The following is a 16,815-nucleotide window of genomic DNA, read 5'->3' on the forward strand; positions in this document are numbered from 1 at the left end:
ATGCAACTCAACTCTGCACTGAGGTAAAACACTCGCCAATTAGTCCAATCATGTCAGCAAGGCTTTAAGCTCTATTTTTTCCATGTATTAATATGGGCTTAAGCAGTGACTTGTCATTCTAGGCTGTCTGGGAGAGGAATGTTTTCACAAACACATTCTCTTTTTTTAAAAGATTTTATCCATGCGAATTTTCCACCTATAAGAGGTGAGGACAGGCAAAAGCCAAGAGACACTGAACAGGTAAGAGCCAAACCTCCTCTGCCAAGAGACTGCCTGGAAGAACAAGTTGATCGAATCAAGTCTCCTTGGCCTACTCAAGTCTTCATGAATGAACAGGGTCAATTGGTGTCCTTACTGGTGCTGGACTATGGTATGGTAGACTTTAACCTCATTTTATACAAGTCATAGCAGATGGTGGCACTTGTTACTGGCCTGGCTGGAAATTAATCTGTGGCTCAATGGAGTGACATAAGGTTCTGCCCCCGTTTGTCCCCTGCTTTGGCCAAGGCTGTTTATACCTTTAATCAGTAATAAAAGGTGCTGTTCAGCTCAACACATCTACCTAGCAGGACAGTCAATACACATATGTAGCACCAGAAAGCTCCCCAGGAACTCAAGCAAGCTCCAAACAGGTACGCTAGCCCCGCTGCTGAGGAAGAGCACTTTGTGCATAGTCTTGCCTACAAGCCTGTCTCAGGTAGTCCAATAAAGGAAGATATCACCATAAAAACCCTCGATTCCAAATACAAAGGCTATTTCCTCTCGGATTGAGCCTTCTACCCTTATGCTCCAAAATTTGAGGCCACAGCATTGTTTAAGTTTCAGAAAATAAGCTGACGTCTGCCTCGCAGCCTCTTCACAAAGCATCTACAGTGGCTTTCAACACCTTGTCGAGTGACACAGACCCTTCACCCCAGCCAAAAAGCACTTTCCTCTTCTGTTTGCCTTTTTGAGAAGTTGTCCCCTTTGCCAAACTCATCTCAGAAGCACAATATGAGCATGGAGCAAGGTAACTAGCTGCTGCCACAAAAAAACCATGGTGATCTTGGAAAACTCCCAGTAGTTTCAACTACACATGACAGCTGCTGGACCTCCTCGGGACTAAAAGCCTCGTACTTCAGCTCATGCCTACTCTCATTATACTCATAGTGTCTGTACATGGGACATGGGGTAGCCAAGATACTCCCACAAGAGGGTTACAGTTACTCAAGTCACAAGTCCCAGTAAGACAACTCTAGCTCAGCTGCTGCTTCTCCTTTCCCTTCCTGGGAGCCAGGACAAAGGAAAGTCTTTGAGGGACCTTGAGCTCTACATCCAGAGCTTGGCTGAATCCGAAGTTGGGGAGTTTTCCCAATTATTGTCCTAAAAAAAAACATCACTACCCTTGAACTGAAGAGACTTTCAACAGGAGTATCCCACTCCCTCACCCATCATCAGCCACTGAAAGACCCTCACCAATTTAAATGGCAACTGGGATCAGGCCCCAAAAACAGTGTGGTAGCTGCTGAACAATCCCCACCTCATCTTCCTTCTTACCCTGATGGGCTGGGAGAACTGCTGTAGGGGGGTGAAGGAGACGGAGTCCTTCCCTGACTTTCCAAGCCTGCAGAAGTCACAAGGGAGCTCCTGGAAAAGGGGAGAAAGCAGCCATCCAGTTAGAGCCCGTAGTACACAGCCCCACAGGAGACTCTCTTCCCCTCACATAAGACTGAGCATAAAGTTAACTGCAGAGGTCCCTTCCCCCAGCCAGTGGCACTGTCAAGGTCATCTCCCTGCAAACTTATGGTCCAACATTCAGGTGCCACATGCTGACGGTGCTGTATACAGGTGGTTAAGCCAGTCACAGGCAGGGTAGGTGCCCAATTCCCCCTTTACACCACCGGGCCCTTGCAAAGGGACCTTAAAGAAGGTGAAACTGTAATTTACCTCTACTGTAAAGGGTTTTAAACCAGCATCAGATCTAGGAATCGTGTGTACATCCACATACATGCGCGCATGATATATTTTCAGAGGAACTGGTGGCTGCTTTTAACCACTCTTCCTACCCCGAGGAACCCAGCGCAACTTTACTGCCAAGTTTCCCCCCAGTGCTTTTCAGTCAGCCCATCTGAAAGAGTGGACTGTGGCTGGACAAAATAACTAACAAAAATGGACAGCAGTATCTGCTGCACGCCTGCCCAAAAGCAGTACTTATCTGCCTTTGCCCTGCCTGGCACCTTTCACACCCGGATTTGAAAGGCTTGGCAAAGGGGGTGGATACCAACTGCCCCATTTTACACCTTGAGCAACTGAGGTGCAGGAAAAACTGAGGGACTTGCCCAGAGTGACCCTGTGACAGAACCTAGAAGTGAATCTAGGTTTCTTAAGTCTCAGGGCTGTAGAGCAAGCAGGACCAAACATGGTGTCCTCGAGAGATGGCTGAGGAAGGAGAACGGGGTGTTGCTGCATGGAAAGATGCACTCCGTTGTTTTCTTAAGATAAAGATGGTCTCCCTTGCCCCCACAGCTTCTCTACAGAACCAGCCCTCCCTGGCAGGGGAATAGCGAAAGGGAAGGGGACTGGCCATGCACCACAACAAGTCTGTCGACACTGGATGTGGGCAGGAGAAAGGGGAGTGATACAGCTTCACCCGACAGAGGGAAAAGCAGCTCACCAGCAAGCTGGGCTGGGTTCCAAGTCTGATGCTGGGACACTGCAGATGCCGCCCCTTCCTACTTGCTCTCTACAGGTCTTTGAAATGCTTCATCCCAAAAGCCAGGAATATTTTAAGGGTTTCTCCTACGCTCCAAATACAACTAGATGTGAGGACTTGGTTCCGATCTGCGCCCTAAACACAGCATAGATGAGGACCTTAACCTTTCTCCAGGCAGAGACGACAATGCAAACTGGAAATGTGCTGCAACTCGGTCACTAATGCAGCCATCTTTCAGGTGAAGAGATGGCCTTGTATATGAAGTGGGCTGAGAGTAATACCCCTTCCACCCCCCAAACTCCAACAGTGCTCTACGGAAAGCCGTGCAGAGACAGGACAATCTAGTCCTTATAGCTCTTACCCACTGTACATCAGGCTGTCTTGGATGGGTTTCCCTCCAGCAGCCTCAGCAGTTATATCACCTGAAGATCAAGGAAGAGCAGAAATGGATTAGGTTTGACGTCACGTTTATAAAAGCCTTTATACATTCAGAATATTTGGATTTCGAAATGAAGCCTCTTGATTCACCAAGACTAAGAGGCGCTTTGATACTGAGAAGCATTAAAGAGCCTTGTTTTGTTGAACCTATGCAGACAGCAGCTGGTTTAATTCTGTTACTGCTACTGCTGATCCACACGGCCTCAGGCCCTGGCCTGACAGCGAGGCACTTCTGGAAAGAGGCAGAGCTTGATGCGTTGTTTTTGAGGAGACACACATGCCCCTTGATGCAAGCAGTGAATTTTGTAAACACAGCGCTATGTTTTGCCCGTCACGCTCAGGCACATATATGCTGTTGGTGGCAAAATGCCAAAATGACCACGTGAGCTGGCAGCTGGATACACAAAAGAGCCTGCCTTTGCCAAATGCTCAAAATGCTGGAAGCCCAATGTCAGAAGTTAGCACGTGGTTCCTAACACTGTTACTGAGGAAAGTCAAAGCAACACAGAGCTCTTGCTTCATACCAAAACAACATGCTTGGACACATGCCTTGGAGCCCATCCTGCCTTCCTAGTCCATGGGAAAGTTCACGTTAATGGGAATGACGTGAGAGGGGCAGAGCCCAGAGTTTACACATTCACCAAAGCACCTTAAAGATGCATTTAACTTTAAAGAACAGCCTTCCTAGCATCACCAAGCAGGGGCTGACTTGAGCACACACTTAAAAGACAAGGCAAAATTGGGGTCCTGTTTGCTATGCACCTGTATGTAGATGAACACACTCACTGGTCCAAGCGGTAGACAGAGTGTATACATGTGCCACTGAGAGAAAAAACAAAAACAAAAAAAACTCAGGACCCAATTTAAGAGCAGTCCCATTTTAAACACAAATATGGTGTATAAACTTAAAAAAAAATCCAGCAAAATCTAGACTCCAGATGAAATCCCGACTTGGACTGTGCTACACTAGAAAACTGGTGGCCTGAAAATAGTTTCTGTATAAGCCAAGAGTTTACCTGTAAACCTATCTTCTCTTTTGCCTGCCTAGATTTGCACCATTCAAATCTCAGTGTGCATCTAAGTCCCGAAACATCCCTTGTTCTCCAATCCCGCCTCGAAAGCAAGTTCATTACAGAATGCATCACAACACAAAAATCAGCAAGCCAGATGTTTCCTCAGGCTTGGGAACCCAAACGTTCCCACTACACAGTCAAAATGTACAGATCTATCAGCATTTTGGCTTTCCAGAGATAGTTGCCAATGCATACAAATCCCCACTTCTGTGCGGTCCCTAAACACACTTCAAAGAGCTTGGCTTACTTGGGAATTGTGCTGGGACCATAACAAAATCATCGGTGTCGCAGGAAGAATTCTTGCTGCTGCTTCCAGCAGAGTCCTTAGATCCGTGCAGAAAGCCAGGGGAATCCTGGGTAGGAGACGCCAGAGCTTTCTCCTGCAGCTGCTGCATCTCTCCAAGGGACTGCTTAAAGCAAAGGAAACAAACACTGGCTTTAATGGAGCTAGTTCATCATTCTGCTGAAGTCCCTAAATTAAGTTGTACAAGGCTTCAGACAAGATTCTGCTGATAAAATAGAGGCTGCCAACTTGCCAGAAACAGCTGCTTTCTTTACCAAGTGAAAAAGAGTAGCCCTTTGAAAGCCAACTCCAAAAAGGCAGAACAGTGCATCTTTTGTTCGACCAAACGTGGTACTGGCATGTCAAATGCATCCCAGATAAGAATAGTTTCCCTGAGGTATTGCACTGTTCTGCTTAGGTCCTCCTGGTGGAACCACTCTTTTCCACAGAAGGATTTCAATGCGAACTACGAACAGAGGGACGCTTTTAGGTTTTTCTGCTCATCCATGATTGATACCCTTTCATCCCACTGCAGTAAAAAGATCTCAGGAATACACATATGTAGGATTATTAGCTGTACCCTCAACAAGACAAGCATGGCTGTCCTGTTGCAATGGATGGCCGTCAGTGTTGTCTGGGATGGTGACGACACAGAACAGCTTGCAGACCATCTGCCAGGACAGGCGAGAGCATGCACAAGCTGCATCTTGCCCTCGTTGACCAAAAAGGGAAAGCTTGGCAGAGCGCTGATGCTTTACGGGTTTGGGGACGGAGGAGAAAGATTGAGAGTTTAAAAAGGACTGTTCTGACCCCTGTCTTGGGTGAGCATTATTCTTCATCCTGCTGCTGTTTCAGTAGGATGACAGACAGAGCTCCCCATGAGGTTTAGTTTAAAAGTGATTTCCATCTGGGGGCCTAGACGAAGACCCGTACATTTAATGAATGAGCTCAGTGGTCTGGCCGTGTCAGTACCATGCCAGGGGCAGCCTCTGAGTTTCTGATGTTGAGAGGCAGAAGGGGCAGCTATAACACGACGCTCTAACTAGTTCCTGGAAGACAGTCCACAAAGCCAATGGTGACAAGTGTTGGAGTCAGAAAGCCCCTTCCTATCTGAGAGCAGGGACTTAGAGGGAGAGGAGAAATCATCTTGGATAAAGTTCAAAGGAGCTGGAGAGCAAAGAGCCCTCTCTTTCAGATCAGACCACCCACCCAAGCTCCTAGGGTGGCTTAGGGCAGTACTTTCCAAGCCTTTCCCATTCCAGGGCCATTTTTTCCAGGCCAGCAAGAGTCTCCCCTGCCATGAAACTCTTCTCATGTAGCAACGTGCAAAGAATAAGAAGGTCAAAACACTGGGCTACCTGATGGGAATGCTCCCCTAGGGATGCCAGGATAAGGCTGCCCTAGGAACACCAGGCGTTACATAAATAAGGAAAGCAATACTGCCAAGTAGTCAAACCAGCCCCCCGGCCCCCGTTGCTCCAGCATTCTTCGGCACAGAGAAGTTCAAAAGGCAGCTTTCACCAAGACCCTTTGAAATAAGCTTCCAGCTCAGCAAGCAGAAGGAATGTCACATTAGCGGCAAGTTAATATTCAGCCCTTCAGGAGGGTTTTCATCATTCAGGTATCAGGGGGGATCAGATCAGCAGACTCAAGACCACTCAACTGGGCCAGGTCTGGGCCTGAGCAGACATCTTCGGTGAACATGCTTCCGAGTGGCTTCACTTTGCATGACAGGGGGGGCTCTGCCACCAACCCGCAGGGAACTGGCCCAAAAAGCAAAGAGCTTGCAGTCAGAGTCAGCACCAGACACCGATTTAATGACAGATTTGGGTTTCTAGGAGTTTCACAGCTCTGTTGATACCTCCTGGCATCATTAATGCGAGCCTCTTTCCCTCAAGGCCCTGAAACATTCCCAGAAATAAGTTCACCAGGGGATCCAAACACGTAGCTCAAACCAAGCACAGACTGGACTACCAGGTGTTTGCTTTTTCGGCAACAGCCACAAAAGCAAGAGAAGGCATTTCAAACTATCCAGGGAGGCGACAAAAGCAGAAAGCAGCCGGGAGACAACATACGCCAGGCAGAATCTTCCACAAAAACAGTATTGCAGCCTTCTGGGTCCTACTCACCGGAGGCGAGGCCAGGTGGGAAGTAGAGGAGCTGCTGGAGGAGCTGCCCGAGCCAGAGCTTGGATAAGAAGGCATTGGCACAGAAGCAGCTGGAAAGAGAAAGAAATACCGTCAGACTCGGACCAGCCAACAATGCTGCCATTGAAAGGGCAGTTGCAGTCGTCTTTTTCCAACAGATTTGCCTCACAGACCAGATGATGCCACTTCCCCAAGGGAAAGCCAACCTTCTGCCCAGCTTAAATGGGAAGGATCTGCCTCCCACCACGTGCTTTGACATGACCATTTCACAGCTGCTATTTGTAATAGACCAGTAATAGCTCCTACAGGCCTGGCTTGAGGTTGGAGAGCTACAGTGCTGGAAGCTGCACACATGCATAACAGACCACCCTGGCCCTGCAGAGCTTAACAGTTAGTCCCTGGGGAAGATGAGAAGATGGCGAAACAAAGCGACTTGACCAAGGTCCAAGAACAGGTTAGTGGCAGAGGCAGGAACAGAACCTGGATCTCATGTATCCCCATCTAGTACCCAAACTACACAGCCTCTCCAGACATTTAGCCAGTCTGTGCTAAATTGAAAACACACTTACTACACACACCTACTTACCTCCTCCAAACTATCCGACTCCTTATCTGCTACTCCTCTTTGGGGCCAGATTGTTACCGACACAATCAGGGCACCATTTCACTGTGCATTTATCAGACATTAGTGCCATAGCATTAACCTCAAGTTACCAGGTAGGAAAGCATGTTATTGAAGAGGCATTATGCAACCGGCTCCCATCACTGGCGTATTAGTGTTAAGCCCATGCTGGAAGCTCTTGTCGGATAGCAATGGCCTGCAGGGAGAAAGGCCAATCAAGGCACCATGGGGGGGATAACAATTCACTTCAGTGGCATTTAGTAAGTAACTAAGGAGCTCAATTCAGCTAGAGAGCAGGACAAATTCAGTTCAACACTTGAATTCACTGCACCCTACCTAAAGCTTGGGGTTTAGAGAGGATGGCAGGCATTTGAAATGTTTAGAATGAGCCCAATAGCAAAGAGCTATGCAAGAAGGTGGTCATTTCACTTCTCTTCTCCCCTTACCTGAAGTCAGAGAAGTAAAGCCCTGCACTATATTTCTAGGATCACTGGGCAGGATTGGGCGCAGTGACTTCAGGCGGAGGACAAGGCTGATGGAAAACAAAGTTTCCTGCATAAAGTAAAATTTCTAACGCTTGCAGCATACTACAACGAAGCAACCTTCATTTCTTTAACCGTTAGAACAATGTTTCAATGATTAAGCAAATTGGACAACATGCCTTAGGGTAAGAAGCCCATTAACTTAGCTAGCTGGCTTACCTAAGGGAAGGTTAAGAGAGGGACTGGATCACAGTCACTGTGCACCTAGATATGAAACAGAAGTTTGATAATGGACTCTTCAACCTAGGACAAGTACTACGAAAGATAAAGTGGGACAAATTCCAACTCAAAGTGTCAAGTGCAAATATTTAACTGTGAGGGTAATTCACCACTGAAACATCTTACCAAGTGTTGCAGGGATTCCCCAGCATTGGGAATAAACGACTTCCTAAAAGATGCATTCCAGTGCAAACAAGAACTAATTCAAGGAAGTCCCCTGGCCTGTGCTAGAGCCACACTAAATGAAAACAAAGGTTCTGTTTTGGCCTTATAATCTATGAATCCAGGAAAGTGAGAAAGCTCACATGCAGGTAGAGGAATAGAAGATTTGCCAGGGCAGAAGCATTGAGCTGATGCTCTCTGGGATATAGGTGAAGAAGTCCGAGTTGTCCAAGTCCTGAACTTCTGCCCTTCACTTGCCTAGGAACTTCCCCCCATTTATCGCAGTAAAAAGGATCTTCAAGATGACACCCTGGGAGAGCAGGAACTGAAGGGTATGCTCCATAAGAAGGTGAGGAGAGCTTCCATGGCAGCTAGATACAGCAGGAGAAACTACCACAAGCTGGAACCAGTTACAAGAAGTGAGAGATGAGATTAAACAGAGGATGGAGATAAGATAGCAATTATCCTGTCTCTGGTTTCTCATGTTTAAGTCCTGAAGCTTGTGTGCATTCATCCTTGAGGTTCCAAGAGTTGAGCCCACTAGAAAAAGTAATCTTTCCTCCAAAGCTGTACAGAAAACTTTTCTTTCTTTAGGCTACAATGTCTATTCCAAGCATGGGTCTCATCATGCCTCCAGCAGGGCACACTCTTACAACATGCTGCCCCATCTCCTGGTCAGAAGGAAATTATATACACTGTGGTATTTGGATAGAAATGGGATATCTGGAAGGGCAGTCAGAGGGTTGGCATGCTTTGCTGCATATTGCATACCCAGAATGCTTTTCCCAGCCCACAAATCTTACAGCAGAGGCTGCACATTGCTCTCCCAGGCTCAGGTCTGGCTGAACCTACACGTAAATGACGAGCCCAGTCCTGCGAGATCTGCCCGTGCAGACAGCTCTTCCTTTGAAGAATCAATGTGATCCCTGCACAAAACACGCACAACTGACATGCCAGGTCCAACTACCTTTTCTGTGCATTTAGAAAGGAAGAAGCCTGAAAAAGACTTCCCCAATTTCTGCCTGCAAATTGATGCAGAACAGTTGAACCTTCCTATCCTGCAGGCACTGACAGTGCAGTATACCTTGCTGTGTATTTTTCCTTGGGTTCATCATCAGCCTCATTGATTTGAAACTGGCTGGATTTGGGACTCCATCATCTTATTTTTATCTATTTGTACTGGACGAATGCTTTAAAAAAAAAAAATCTAGAAAGGGAGGCAAGCAGGCTGGCTTTTCTGTTATGATCAACTTCTATAACAGCCACCAAAATAACTCAGTGTTACTTTAGATGCAGCTTCCTTGATCATTTTATCACCATGCTGTTCCAATTATAAAAATCAGCCTCTGTCCCCAGCTCCAAAAGTCCTTTGACTTAATATATACAGGGTCAGCATATAGTAATCAGGCCACCTGACTATTTCAAATTCTGTATTAGTGGCATTTTTGTGTATGCAATAAGAGTATCAAATCAGAAATTCTTTTCAGTGCAATTTATTGAATGTTTGTAGTTCATTGAACCCTTTCGCTTGGTTACTGAATTCTCCTGTCAGATGCTATACGGGCACCAGCAATCCAATGTCTTTATCTGAAATCCGCAGGTCACTTATATACAGGGCTGACTTAAATCAGCACAAAAAGGTACTTTTGGCTTCACTCGGAGGCCTGAGAAGCCATTTGAGGTTTGAACTTTGGAAGGACTCAGCCTCACATCTGACCTGCACAGAACTGACTGGACAGAATCTGTAAAGGTCCAGATGCATTCAACCCTCTTCACCAGCTCCCTTGTTAATTTATTTTAACTGCAACCTCTGATTAGGCAACATTTGCATTTGCCAAGTGCAGAAGACTAAAGTTAAATTTCTGTTTATTTCTTCTTTTAATCTGTGTTAAAAAAAGATAAACTCTTTGAAATCATAACAGAAAGTCACTGAAAGTGCAGGAAGCGTGATGTACCAATAGCTTTCATTTTGTTTTGTTCTTTGCTGCCTTTGTGCGTAGGAGCAATGAAGTCACGAAGTCGGCACCAGAGCAACAGGTCAAGCGCTCCGAACTGAATGTCCTGTTCCAAACACCGAACCATGGCACTGGTATTACGTATCACCTTAATGTACCACATTATTCATGGTGCGCGGTTTCTCTTTTTTTCAAGCCAGGGCAGAAGCAGCAAATTAAGTGTCAGTCGTTAAAAACCAAACAGAAAGACGACATTATGTATGGGTTCCTCTGCAAGCAACTGTTTACTAGGTCAAGACTGGCACAGCCGCTTTAGTCATGCAAGCCCATGTGTGGTTACTCTAACCCACAGGTACATGACCTTCTGGTCCTACAGGCCAGATGAGCGACACTGGGCCAGTTTGACGGAAGTGGGGGGTGGAAATCAGTTCACGGCATCAGTCCGTGGGTGCAACCCTGCACGTCAATCCTGCCCCGTGCACTGGATCCAGCTGCAGAGCAACCCCCATGCACCAGCCACAGCAATTAAATGCTCCAACCACTCCCCTACCACCAAGTTTCTGGACCTGCCAGGAGTCCTGCAGGCCAGATGACAGCCCTGCAGGCCAGAGGCTGAACCAGTGCGCCAACCAATACCATCTGCTGACTGGCCAGCCCCCTGCAGCCCCTACCACTGCAGACAGATGACATTCTGACTAGAACCAGCTATTATTAGGATTTTATTTATATATGTAATTTTACACTTCTGAAATACATCGAGTCATAAAAGGTAAAACACAGATTAAATAAGAGACATAAGTAAATAAACAAAGAGGAAAACAAACAACAAAACATACCATATATTAAATTTTAAAAAACCTAACAAATAAATAAAACAAACAAACAAAAAAGCCAAGAACTTGTGCCACTTGACTTTACAAAAAGTTTGAAGCCCACTCCTCATGGCACAGCCTGTGATAAAAAGAGAAAGCTCTTACTGTGGGGAGCAGGTAGGGCTGGGGAGGAGGAGGATTTGACCGATTACAGGCTGGACGCATCCCTCAGGATGTTAGAGGATAAAAAATTATGGAGGAAGAGGTTTTGGTCCAAAGCATTTTTCATTTTACAAAATAAGAGGCTCTTGTTGAAAGGGAAACAGTCAGAAGTGTCAAATCTGACAAAAATTCCTGTTGAAAAGAAATTTTTCAAACCGGGAGTTATGTCATTTCAGAACAATGAGACTTCCACGATTGGGGTTGTTTTTTCATCGCTATACTACTTCCCCCCCCCATTCCAAGACATGCCATCAGTACATATTAAGACATATATCTTAAGCTGAAACAGCCCACTGTATTTTATTTTTACAGGTTTCCCTCACTTCATGCGGGTTCTGTATGTGCGAATTCACTCTTACGCAATGACCCTTTTTATACCAAAAATTTGTTATATGCAAAGTAAATTCACTTTTATGCGATCGGTGTGGTGGCAGCCCGCAGTCAGGCACTTTGTGCAGTGCATTGTGGGAGTGACACCCACCAAAAAAAAAATACATAGTCTCCTGTGTGGATATGTGCTCCCTCGCTCGTTGTCTGCAATGTTTCTGTAGTTGTCATCCCCATTATGGTAACATTCACCACAACCCTGTGCTTTGCTACTGCTGTTGGCGAGTAGCAAAACTGTCTTGTAAAAGTGGTAGAAGTGGGTCTGGGGGTCAGTACAGTAGAGGTCTTGGAACGTATTCCTATTTGTTGCATTGAAAAGTGGGTTCCTTTTATGGGAATTGGAGTTATGCGCTGTTTTCCAGGAACGTATGTACAGCATAAAGTGAGGGAAACCTGCATTTCCAAGTTCTGACCGGCTCAGGACAGGACACTAGGCCCCGAGTTAGGAGAGCTGGGTGGTTTGTTTTCTGCCTACAAAGTCAGGAGACCTCATGAATGAACAAGTCCTAGTGTAGACCCCGACCTCAGATTCAAATGTACGAGTCTTCAGGGATCTTTCTGGTCAGGGCATGGTCTGCACCCCTCAGGTGGGGCTCCAGCTGAGACTGACACTGAATATCACATGCCTGACTTAGCCCCAGTAAACTGGATCTTCCCATCTCTCTCCTTCGCACAGGAAGGAAAGGACTCCAACTGCTAGCATCAACCCTCCTCGTCCTGGCTGTTGGCTGGTGAAGCCACGCTCTTCTGAGCCTGCTGAAGGCTTCCACTGCAGAGGGCTGTGACCAATTGCTCAGACCTCCGTGGCAGTCTAAAACAGCCATCTATGCACATGAGAGATCTCTTATAAATAGTCCAAGAACTCTGGAGACAATGGCAAAAATGCCTCCCTTTCCCTTAGCACCAGTAGCAGTCTCTCCTACCTGGAGAGTACCCCACGCTATGCATCTGTGTCCCAAGGCAGAGGTGTCCAGGTGGTTTGGAGACTCGTCTCTGGTTAGGAGAGTCCTTTCCTGCCCGTGGCTGTGCCCGTCTTACTGGGTCCGTGTCCCACAGCAGGTGCCGAGGTGCTGCCGGCGACAAAGGCAGAGCTGGGACAACTCTCTTCTGCTCACGGCGGTGCCCTGGGCTGCCACACAGCGAGGGTGGAGAAGAAGCTGGAAGCGGAGGCCAACACAGAAGCATCTGTTCCCGCTTGCGTGGGGTTCCCTGCTGTACTGGATGGGCTCTGAGCAGTGATGGTGCAGCTGGAGCCGAGCGCCGGGCTGCTGAGTAAGCAGGGCAGGGCCGAATGCATCCTTCCCTGTCTGCCAGAGGGTCAGACTTTGAAGGGCTTATTCCCCACTGCGGTGATGCGACTGGCACCGAGGGTCGGGCTGGCTTAGGAGCGGCCCTAAGCAGACACTGTCTTTTCTTGCCTGCAGGTTGGCCTTGTTTTAAAGGGCTCACCCCCCACGGTGACGGTGTAGCTGAAGGCAGAGACCGGGCTGGCTTGTTAGCAGCCCTAAACCAGAAGAATCTTTTCCTGCCCACTGCAGGATCACCTAAGCACACAGTTAAAATTTGTATCAGGGATAAGTATTAAACCCTGCTCTGGAATCATAAAGACCCACGCCAAGATGGTCAAGAGTGACAAGCGACGTTAAGTCTTCTCAATGTTTATGAGGTGGACACCTTGACAACTAAGAAAGTGAGACCTCATTAAAGGTGTTTCAAGTCAGACACCCCCAAAAATAGCTGCCCCGCTTCCCCCAATCTGTTGCTGCTGAAAACATTGGCTCTGACTTTTAAACAGGAGACGACAGGCCTAGCACAAGCTCAGCTGAACAAAGCAAAAGGCATATATACTTGGTAGATCCCTCACAAAACTTGGTATCCTGGTCAGAGGGCAGATACCCAGTAGGTTAGAAGTGATGCTGGACCACAGCATCACTTCTGATTGCCTAATTTCACTGTTTCAATGTAAATGGAGTCTCTTGAGTCATCACTACAATGGGTTGGATAACTGACATCTGAGGTTTTGACCATAAAAGATAGGAAGTGTTTTCAGCTTTAGATGTTTGTCAACTTGGACTGGGTTTGGTCAAGAGAACCTCAAATAAACCCTTCTAAAAACACAAGGGATTGGAAGAATTGGGATTGAAGCAATGCAGCAGGATTTGGTCCAACGCAGCACTGCTCTCCTGAGCTTGCCATGCACTGCAGCGTAGCAAATACAGAGAGAGAACAATGCACCGAGGACATTTTCACTATAACTTTGTTAGTTTACATCTTGTCTTGTGCATGCAGGTAAGAGAGAAGATTACAAAATAACCCTATTCTTCACCTACAAGCAATTGTAATCATCAGTTATTTCTGAGAAAGACACCAGCTGAACGCATGTAAAAGCTATTTGCTTCTGCTTTAGACCCTTAAATGGGCCAAGAAAATCTACCCTTTGAAGATGATTCAACCAAGTCAAACACATTTCAGCTGCAAACCTGAAAACTTTGGATACAACCGTGTAGTGAATCTTGAGTTGATGCCCAAGTAATCACAAAGAATACAAAGACAGCATTTTTCCCCCACTCCTCTCTTTTCCAAAACAGCAGTGAAGGAAAGGTATATCATGGAACATTATTTTTAAAAAACAAAACAAAACACATCACTTACATTTTTTCATTGAGGCACTTGGATCCAAGAATGGGTGATGGAAAAACTCATCTGAAAAAAAAGAGAGGAATAAAAGTTCAATGAAAATAAAATATCATGTGCCCAAACTATTTTTGAAATCCGTGCAAATTATTCAGTGTTTCTAGAGCAGTTTCCTGGTGTAATCCATAGTCAAATTCCCTGAATCGGAGAACATCCATGTTCAGCAACTGTATTTAATACTGTTTTAAGGAGCTGACTTTGGTTGAGGGTCAGTTCAATCTATTGCGTGCTGTGAAGTTATCTGGGTCTGCAATGTCCATGGTCTTTTCCATTCACCTAGGCTAAACCAGATTCCTGGACTATCAGGTGGGTATTATCCAACACATCCAGAATGGCACTTTTGTGAAGGAAACAAAGGAGATAGCAAGGGACCAAGGGGAGAAAATGCCCCTGCCAAATCCATGACAAAGGGAGAATTATTCTGATTCCTTTGGTGGTTTGCTGTCATAGGGCAACTCTTTCTCCAAGGCACTGGAGGAATACTAATGGTCCTCTCTCCCATCTCTCCAGGACAGGAGAGAGATGGACCACTTCACTGAATGCTTCAGTGCTACAATGCCTGGGAGCACTCTATCAGAACCTGCTGTCTGCAGCAAAAAAAATAGAAGAGGAGATTATTTGGGGCATACAACCCTAGTCTAACACAACCCTCCAGCTGCCAGGTTCCAGATGGCTTCCCCCAGTGCAGCAAACTCTTCTGCAATGCCAGCCGGGGACTGGGAATTATCCTTTTGAAGGGTGCCATGGAGAAGACCAGGGCACATATCAGAAAGTGGGACATGTGTGCATCTGCACATGCTTGGAATTTAGGGGACAAATGGTGGAGGACTGTATTAAATAGAGGGGAAAACCCAGGAAGGAAAAAGACAGATCTCCCAATTACTCAGGGATTGCAAACTAGCATCATCTAAGAGCTCCAAGATGGCACAAAGCAGCATCTGTGCAGCATGAGTCCATGCTCTTTTCATAAATGCACTATAAATATTCATGGAGGAGTGCTCTCCATGTCTCAAACCTGCAGCCTCAGGAGATCCCCACTGTCTGGATGGTTAAACTCAGTGATTCTCAACCAGGATGTCTTGGCATCCTTTCAAGGGTGTCAAAAAGGTACCACACAATGTTTGCACACCTAACCAAGCCAACATGATTCACAAGATAGACCCAAGTTTCTAAAAGGGGATCCATACTGTTAAAAACCATTCTGACCTGGGCTGATCTTTCCAAGTTCTTTGCAACAGAAGAATTGCTCTATTATTTTTCTGTGCCAAGAATTGAATGGGGGAAAAAAAAAAAAGTTAAGAGCTGGGATTTTCTAAGGGGTGCCTCAAATCCAGGAGTGCCTTGAATCCAAGGAGGCATGCCTTGAGCCTAAGAAGGTTGAGAACCACTGGCTAAACCAGTATTACAGCTAAGGGGAACACTTAAATTCTCCAGACACCAAAAGACATACGCACAATGCTCTAGATTCTCCTTAACACCACAGGCGGGTATCCAAGTCTCATCTTCTCATTTAGGCCCTTGGAAAGTGTGCAGAGCTCCTGGTCTACCTCAAATACTTTCCAGCATATTTTTTTCAGCCCTCCTTTCTAGAATCACACTCTCTGGTTCCATGCAGAGCCGCCCGCTCGTATCTTGGCCAACAGCTATCGTCTTTCAGCATTAGTCACTGACCAGCACCGATAGTTTGACTAACAATAGGTGGTTCAACTTGTTTTCTCAGCAAAGATTTCCTGTTGCATCATCCAGGATTTTTATAAGCTTTGGTGTTTTTTTTGTTTTGTTTTTATTATTATTATTGTATCATCATTAAAGGGCAGCCATTCTGGGAAACACTCAACTTCGAGTCTTGCATAGTTTCTGTGAAACGATCATGAAATTAAGAGGTGAAGAGGCTCTAGGCCTCTTGGTTGATGTTCTACCTACCAAGCACCCCATCCTGCTGTTCTAGGAACCTGTTGTAGCCCCTTCAAGGCCCATCCTTACACTTTAAGACACGTGAAAAATAGATCAGCAAGCTTATCTGCACAGAGACACCCAGGGTGTGAATGGAATTAACCTACCTCAGTTTTCATGGAGAAGCTCTTGGCTAATTAATTCTATGTACAAACACTAGACCATATTTTACATGCAAAACCAACATTTTCAAAGACACTGTGACTACCTAAAAGCCAGAGGCAGATCTTTCAAATGGAGCAGGGAAAATTAGTCTGGAGAACACCAAAAAGCTAGCTTTGCTTATGGCTATGGATAACAGGACAATGACACCGCTCTACCTGGACTAACCCACAGGGCTAACCTATTGTAGGAATATGGCCAGGTTTTCAGCTGCTGCAAATTGACAATGACACTGAGTTTCATCAGCTTATACCATATGACAGTACATGAGAAATCTTTCTATGTCCACTAAGCACTTCTATTATTTTAACAATTGGCAATTATTTGCACTGAACTCCGTAACTGAGTGTCTATCTTGGGAAAAGATGCAGAAGCCTTCCCTTTTGCATCCCTCACTCCTGTAACAAAGAAGGGGGATAATAGGTGCTGAGAGAGAAAGGGGGGGGGGGGGA

General features: G+C 46.1%; 1 protein-coding gene across 4 annotated transcripts in view; it reads right to left on the reverse strand.

The window, feature by feature from the left end:
- The window catches only part of ULK1 (unc-51 like autophagy activating kinase 1), a 100,945-nt gene that overhangs the window by 36,060 nt on the left and 48,070 nt on the right, over positions 1 to 16,815 (reverse strand). For 2 of the 4 annotated variants that reach the window (XM_019507056.1, XM_019507059.1), the window contains 5 exons: positions 14,207 to 14,257; positions 6,616 to 6,704; positions 4,451 to 4,613; positions 3,054 to 3,114; positions 1,537 to 1,626 (listed from right to left, as the gene is read on the reverse strand). In XM_019507056.1, the coding sequence (XP_019362601.1) occupies positions 1,537 to 1,626; positions 3,054 to 3,114; positions 4,451 to 4,613; positions 6,616 to 6,704; positions 14,207 to 14,257 (454 nt within the window). The remainder of the gene's footprint in view (positions 1 to 1,536; positions 1,627 to 3,053; positions 3,115 to 4,450; positions 4,614 to 6,615; positions 6,705 to 14,206; positions 14,258 to 16,815) is intronic. The other 2 variants (XM_019507057.1, XM_019507058.1) reach the window with 2 other exon arrangements.

The sequence above is a fragment of the Gavialis gangeticus genome, unplaced genomic scaffold, assembly GCF_001723915.1.
Source record: "Gavialis gangeticus isolate Ggan-Ray unplaced genomic scaffold, GavGan_comp1, whole genome shotgun sequence".
In the NCBI taxonomy this organism is placed as follows: Eukaryota; Metazoa; Chordata; order Crocodylia; family Gavialidae; genus Gavialis; species Gavialis gangeticus.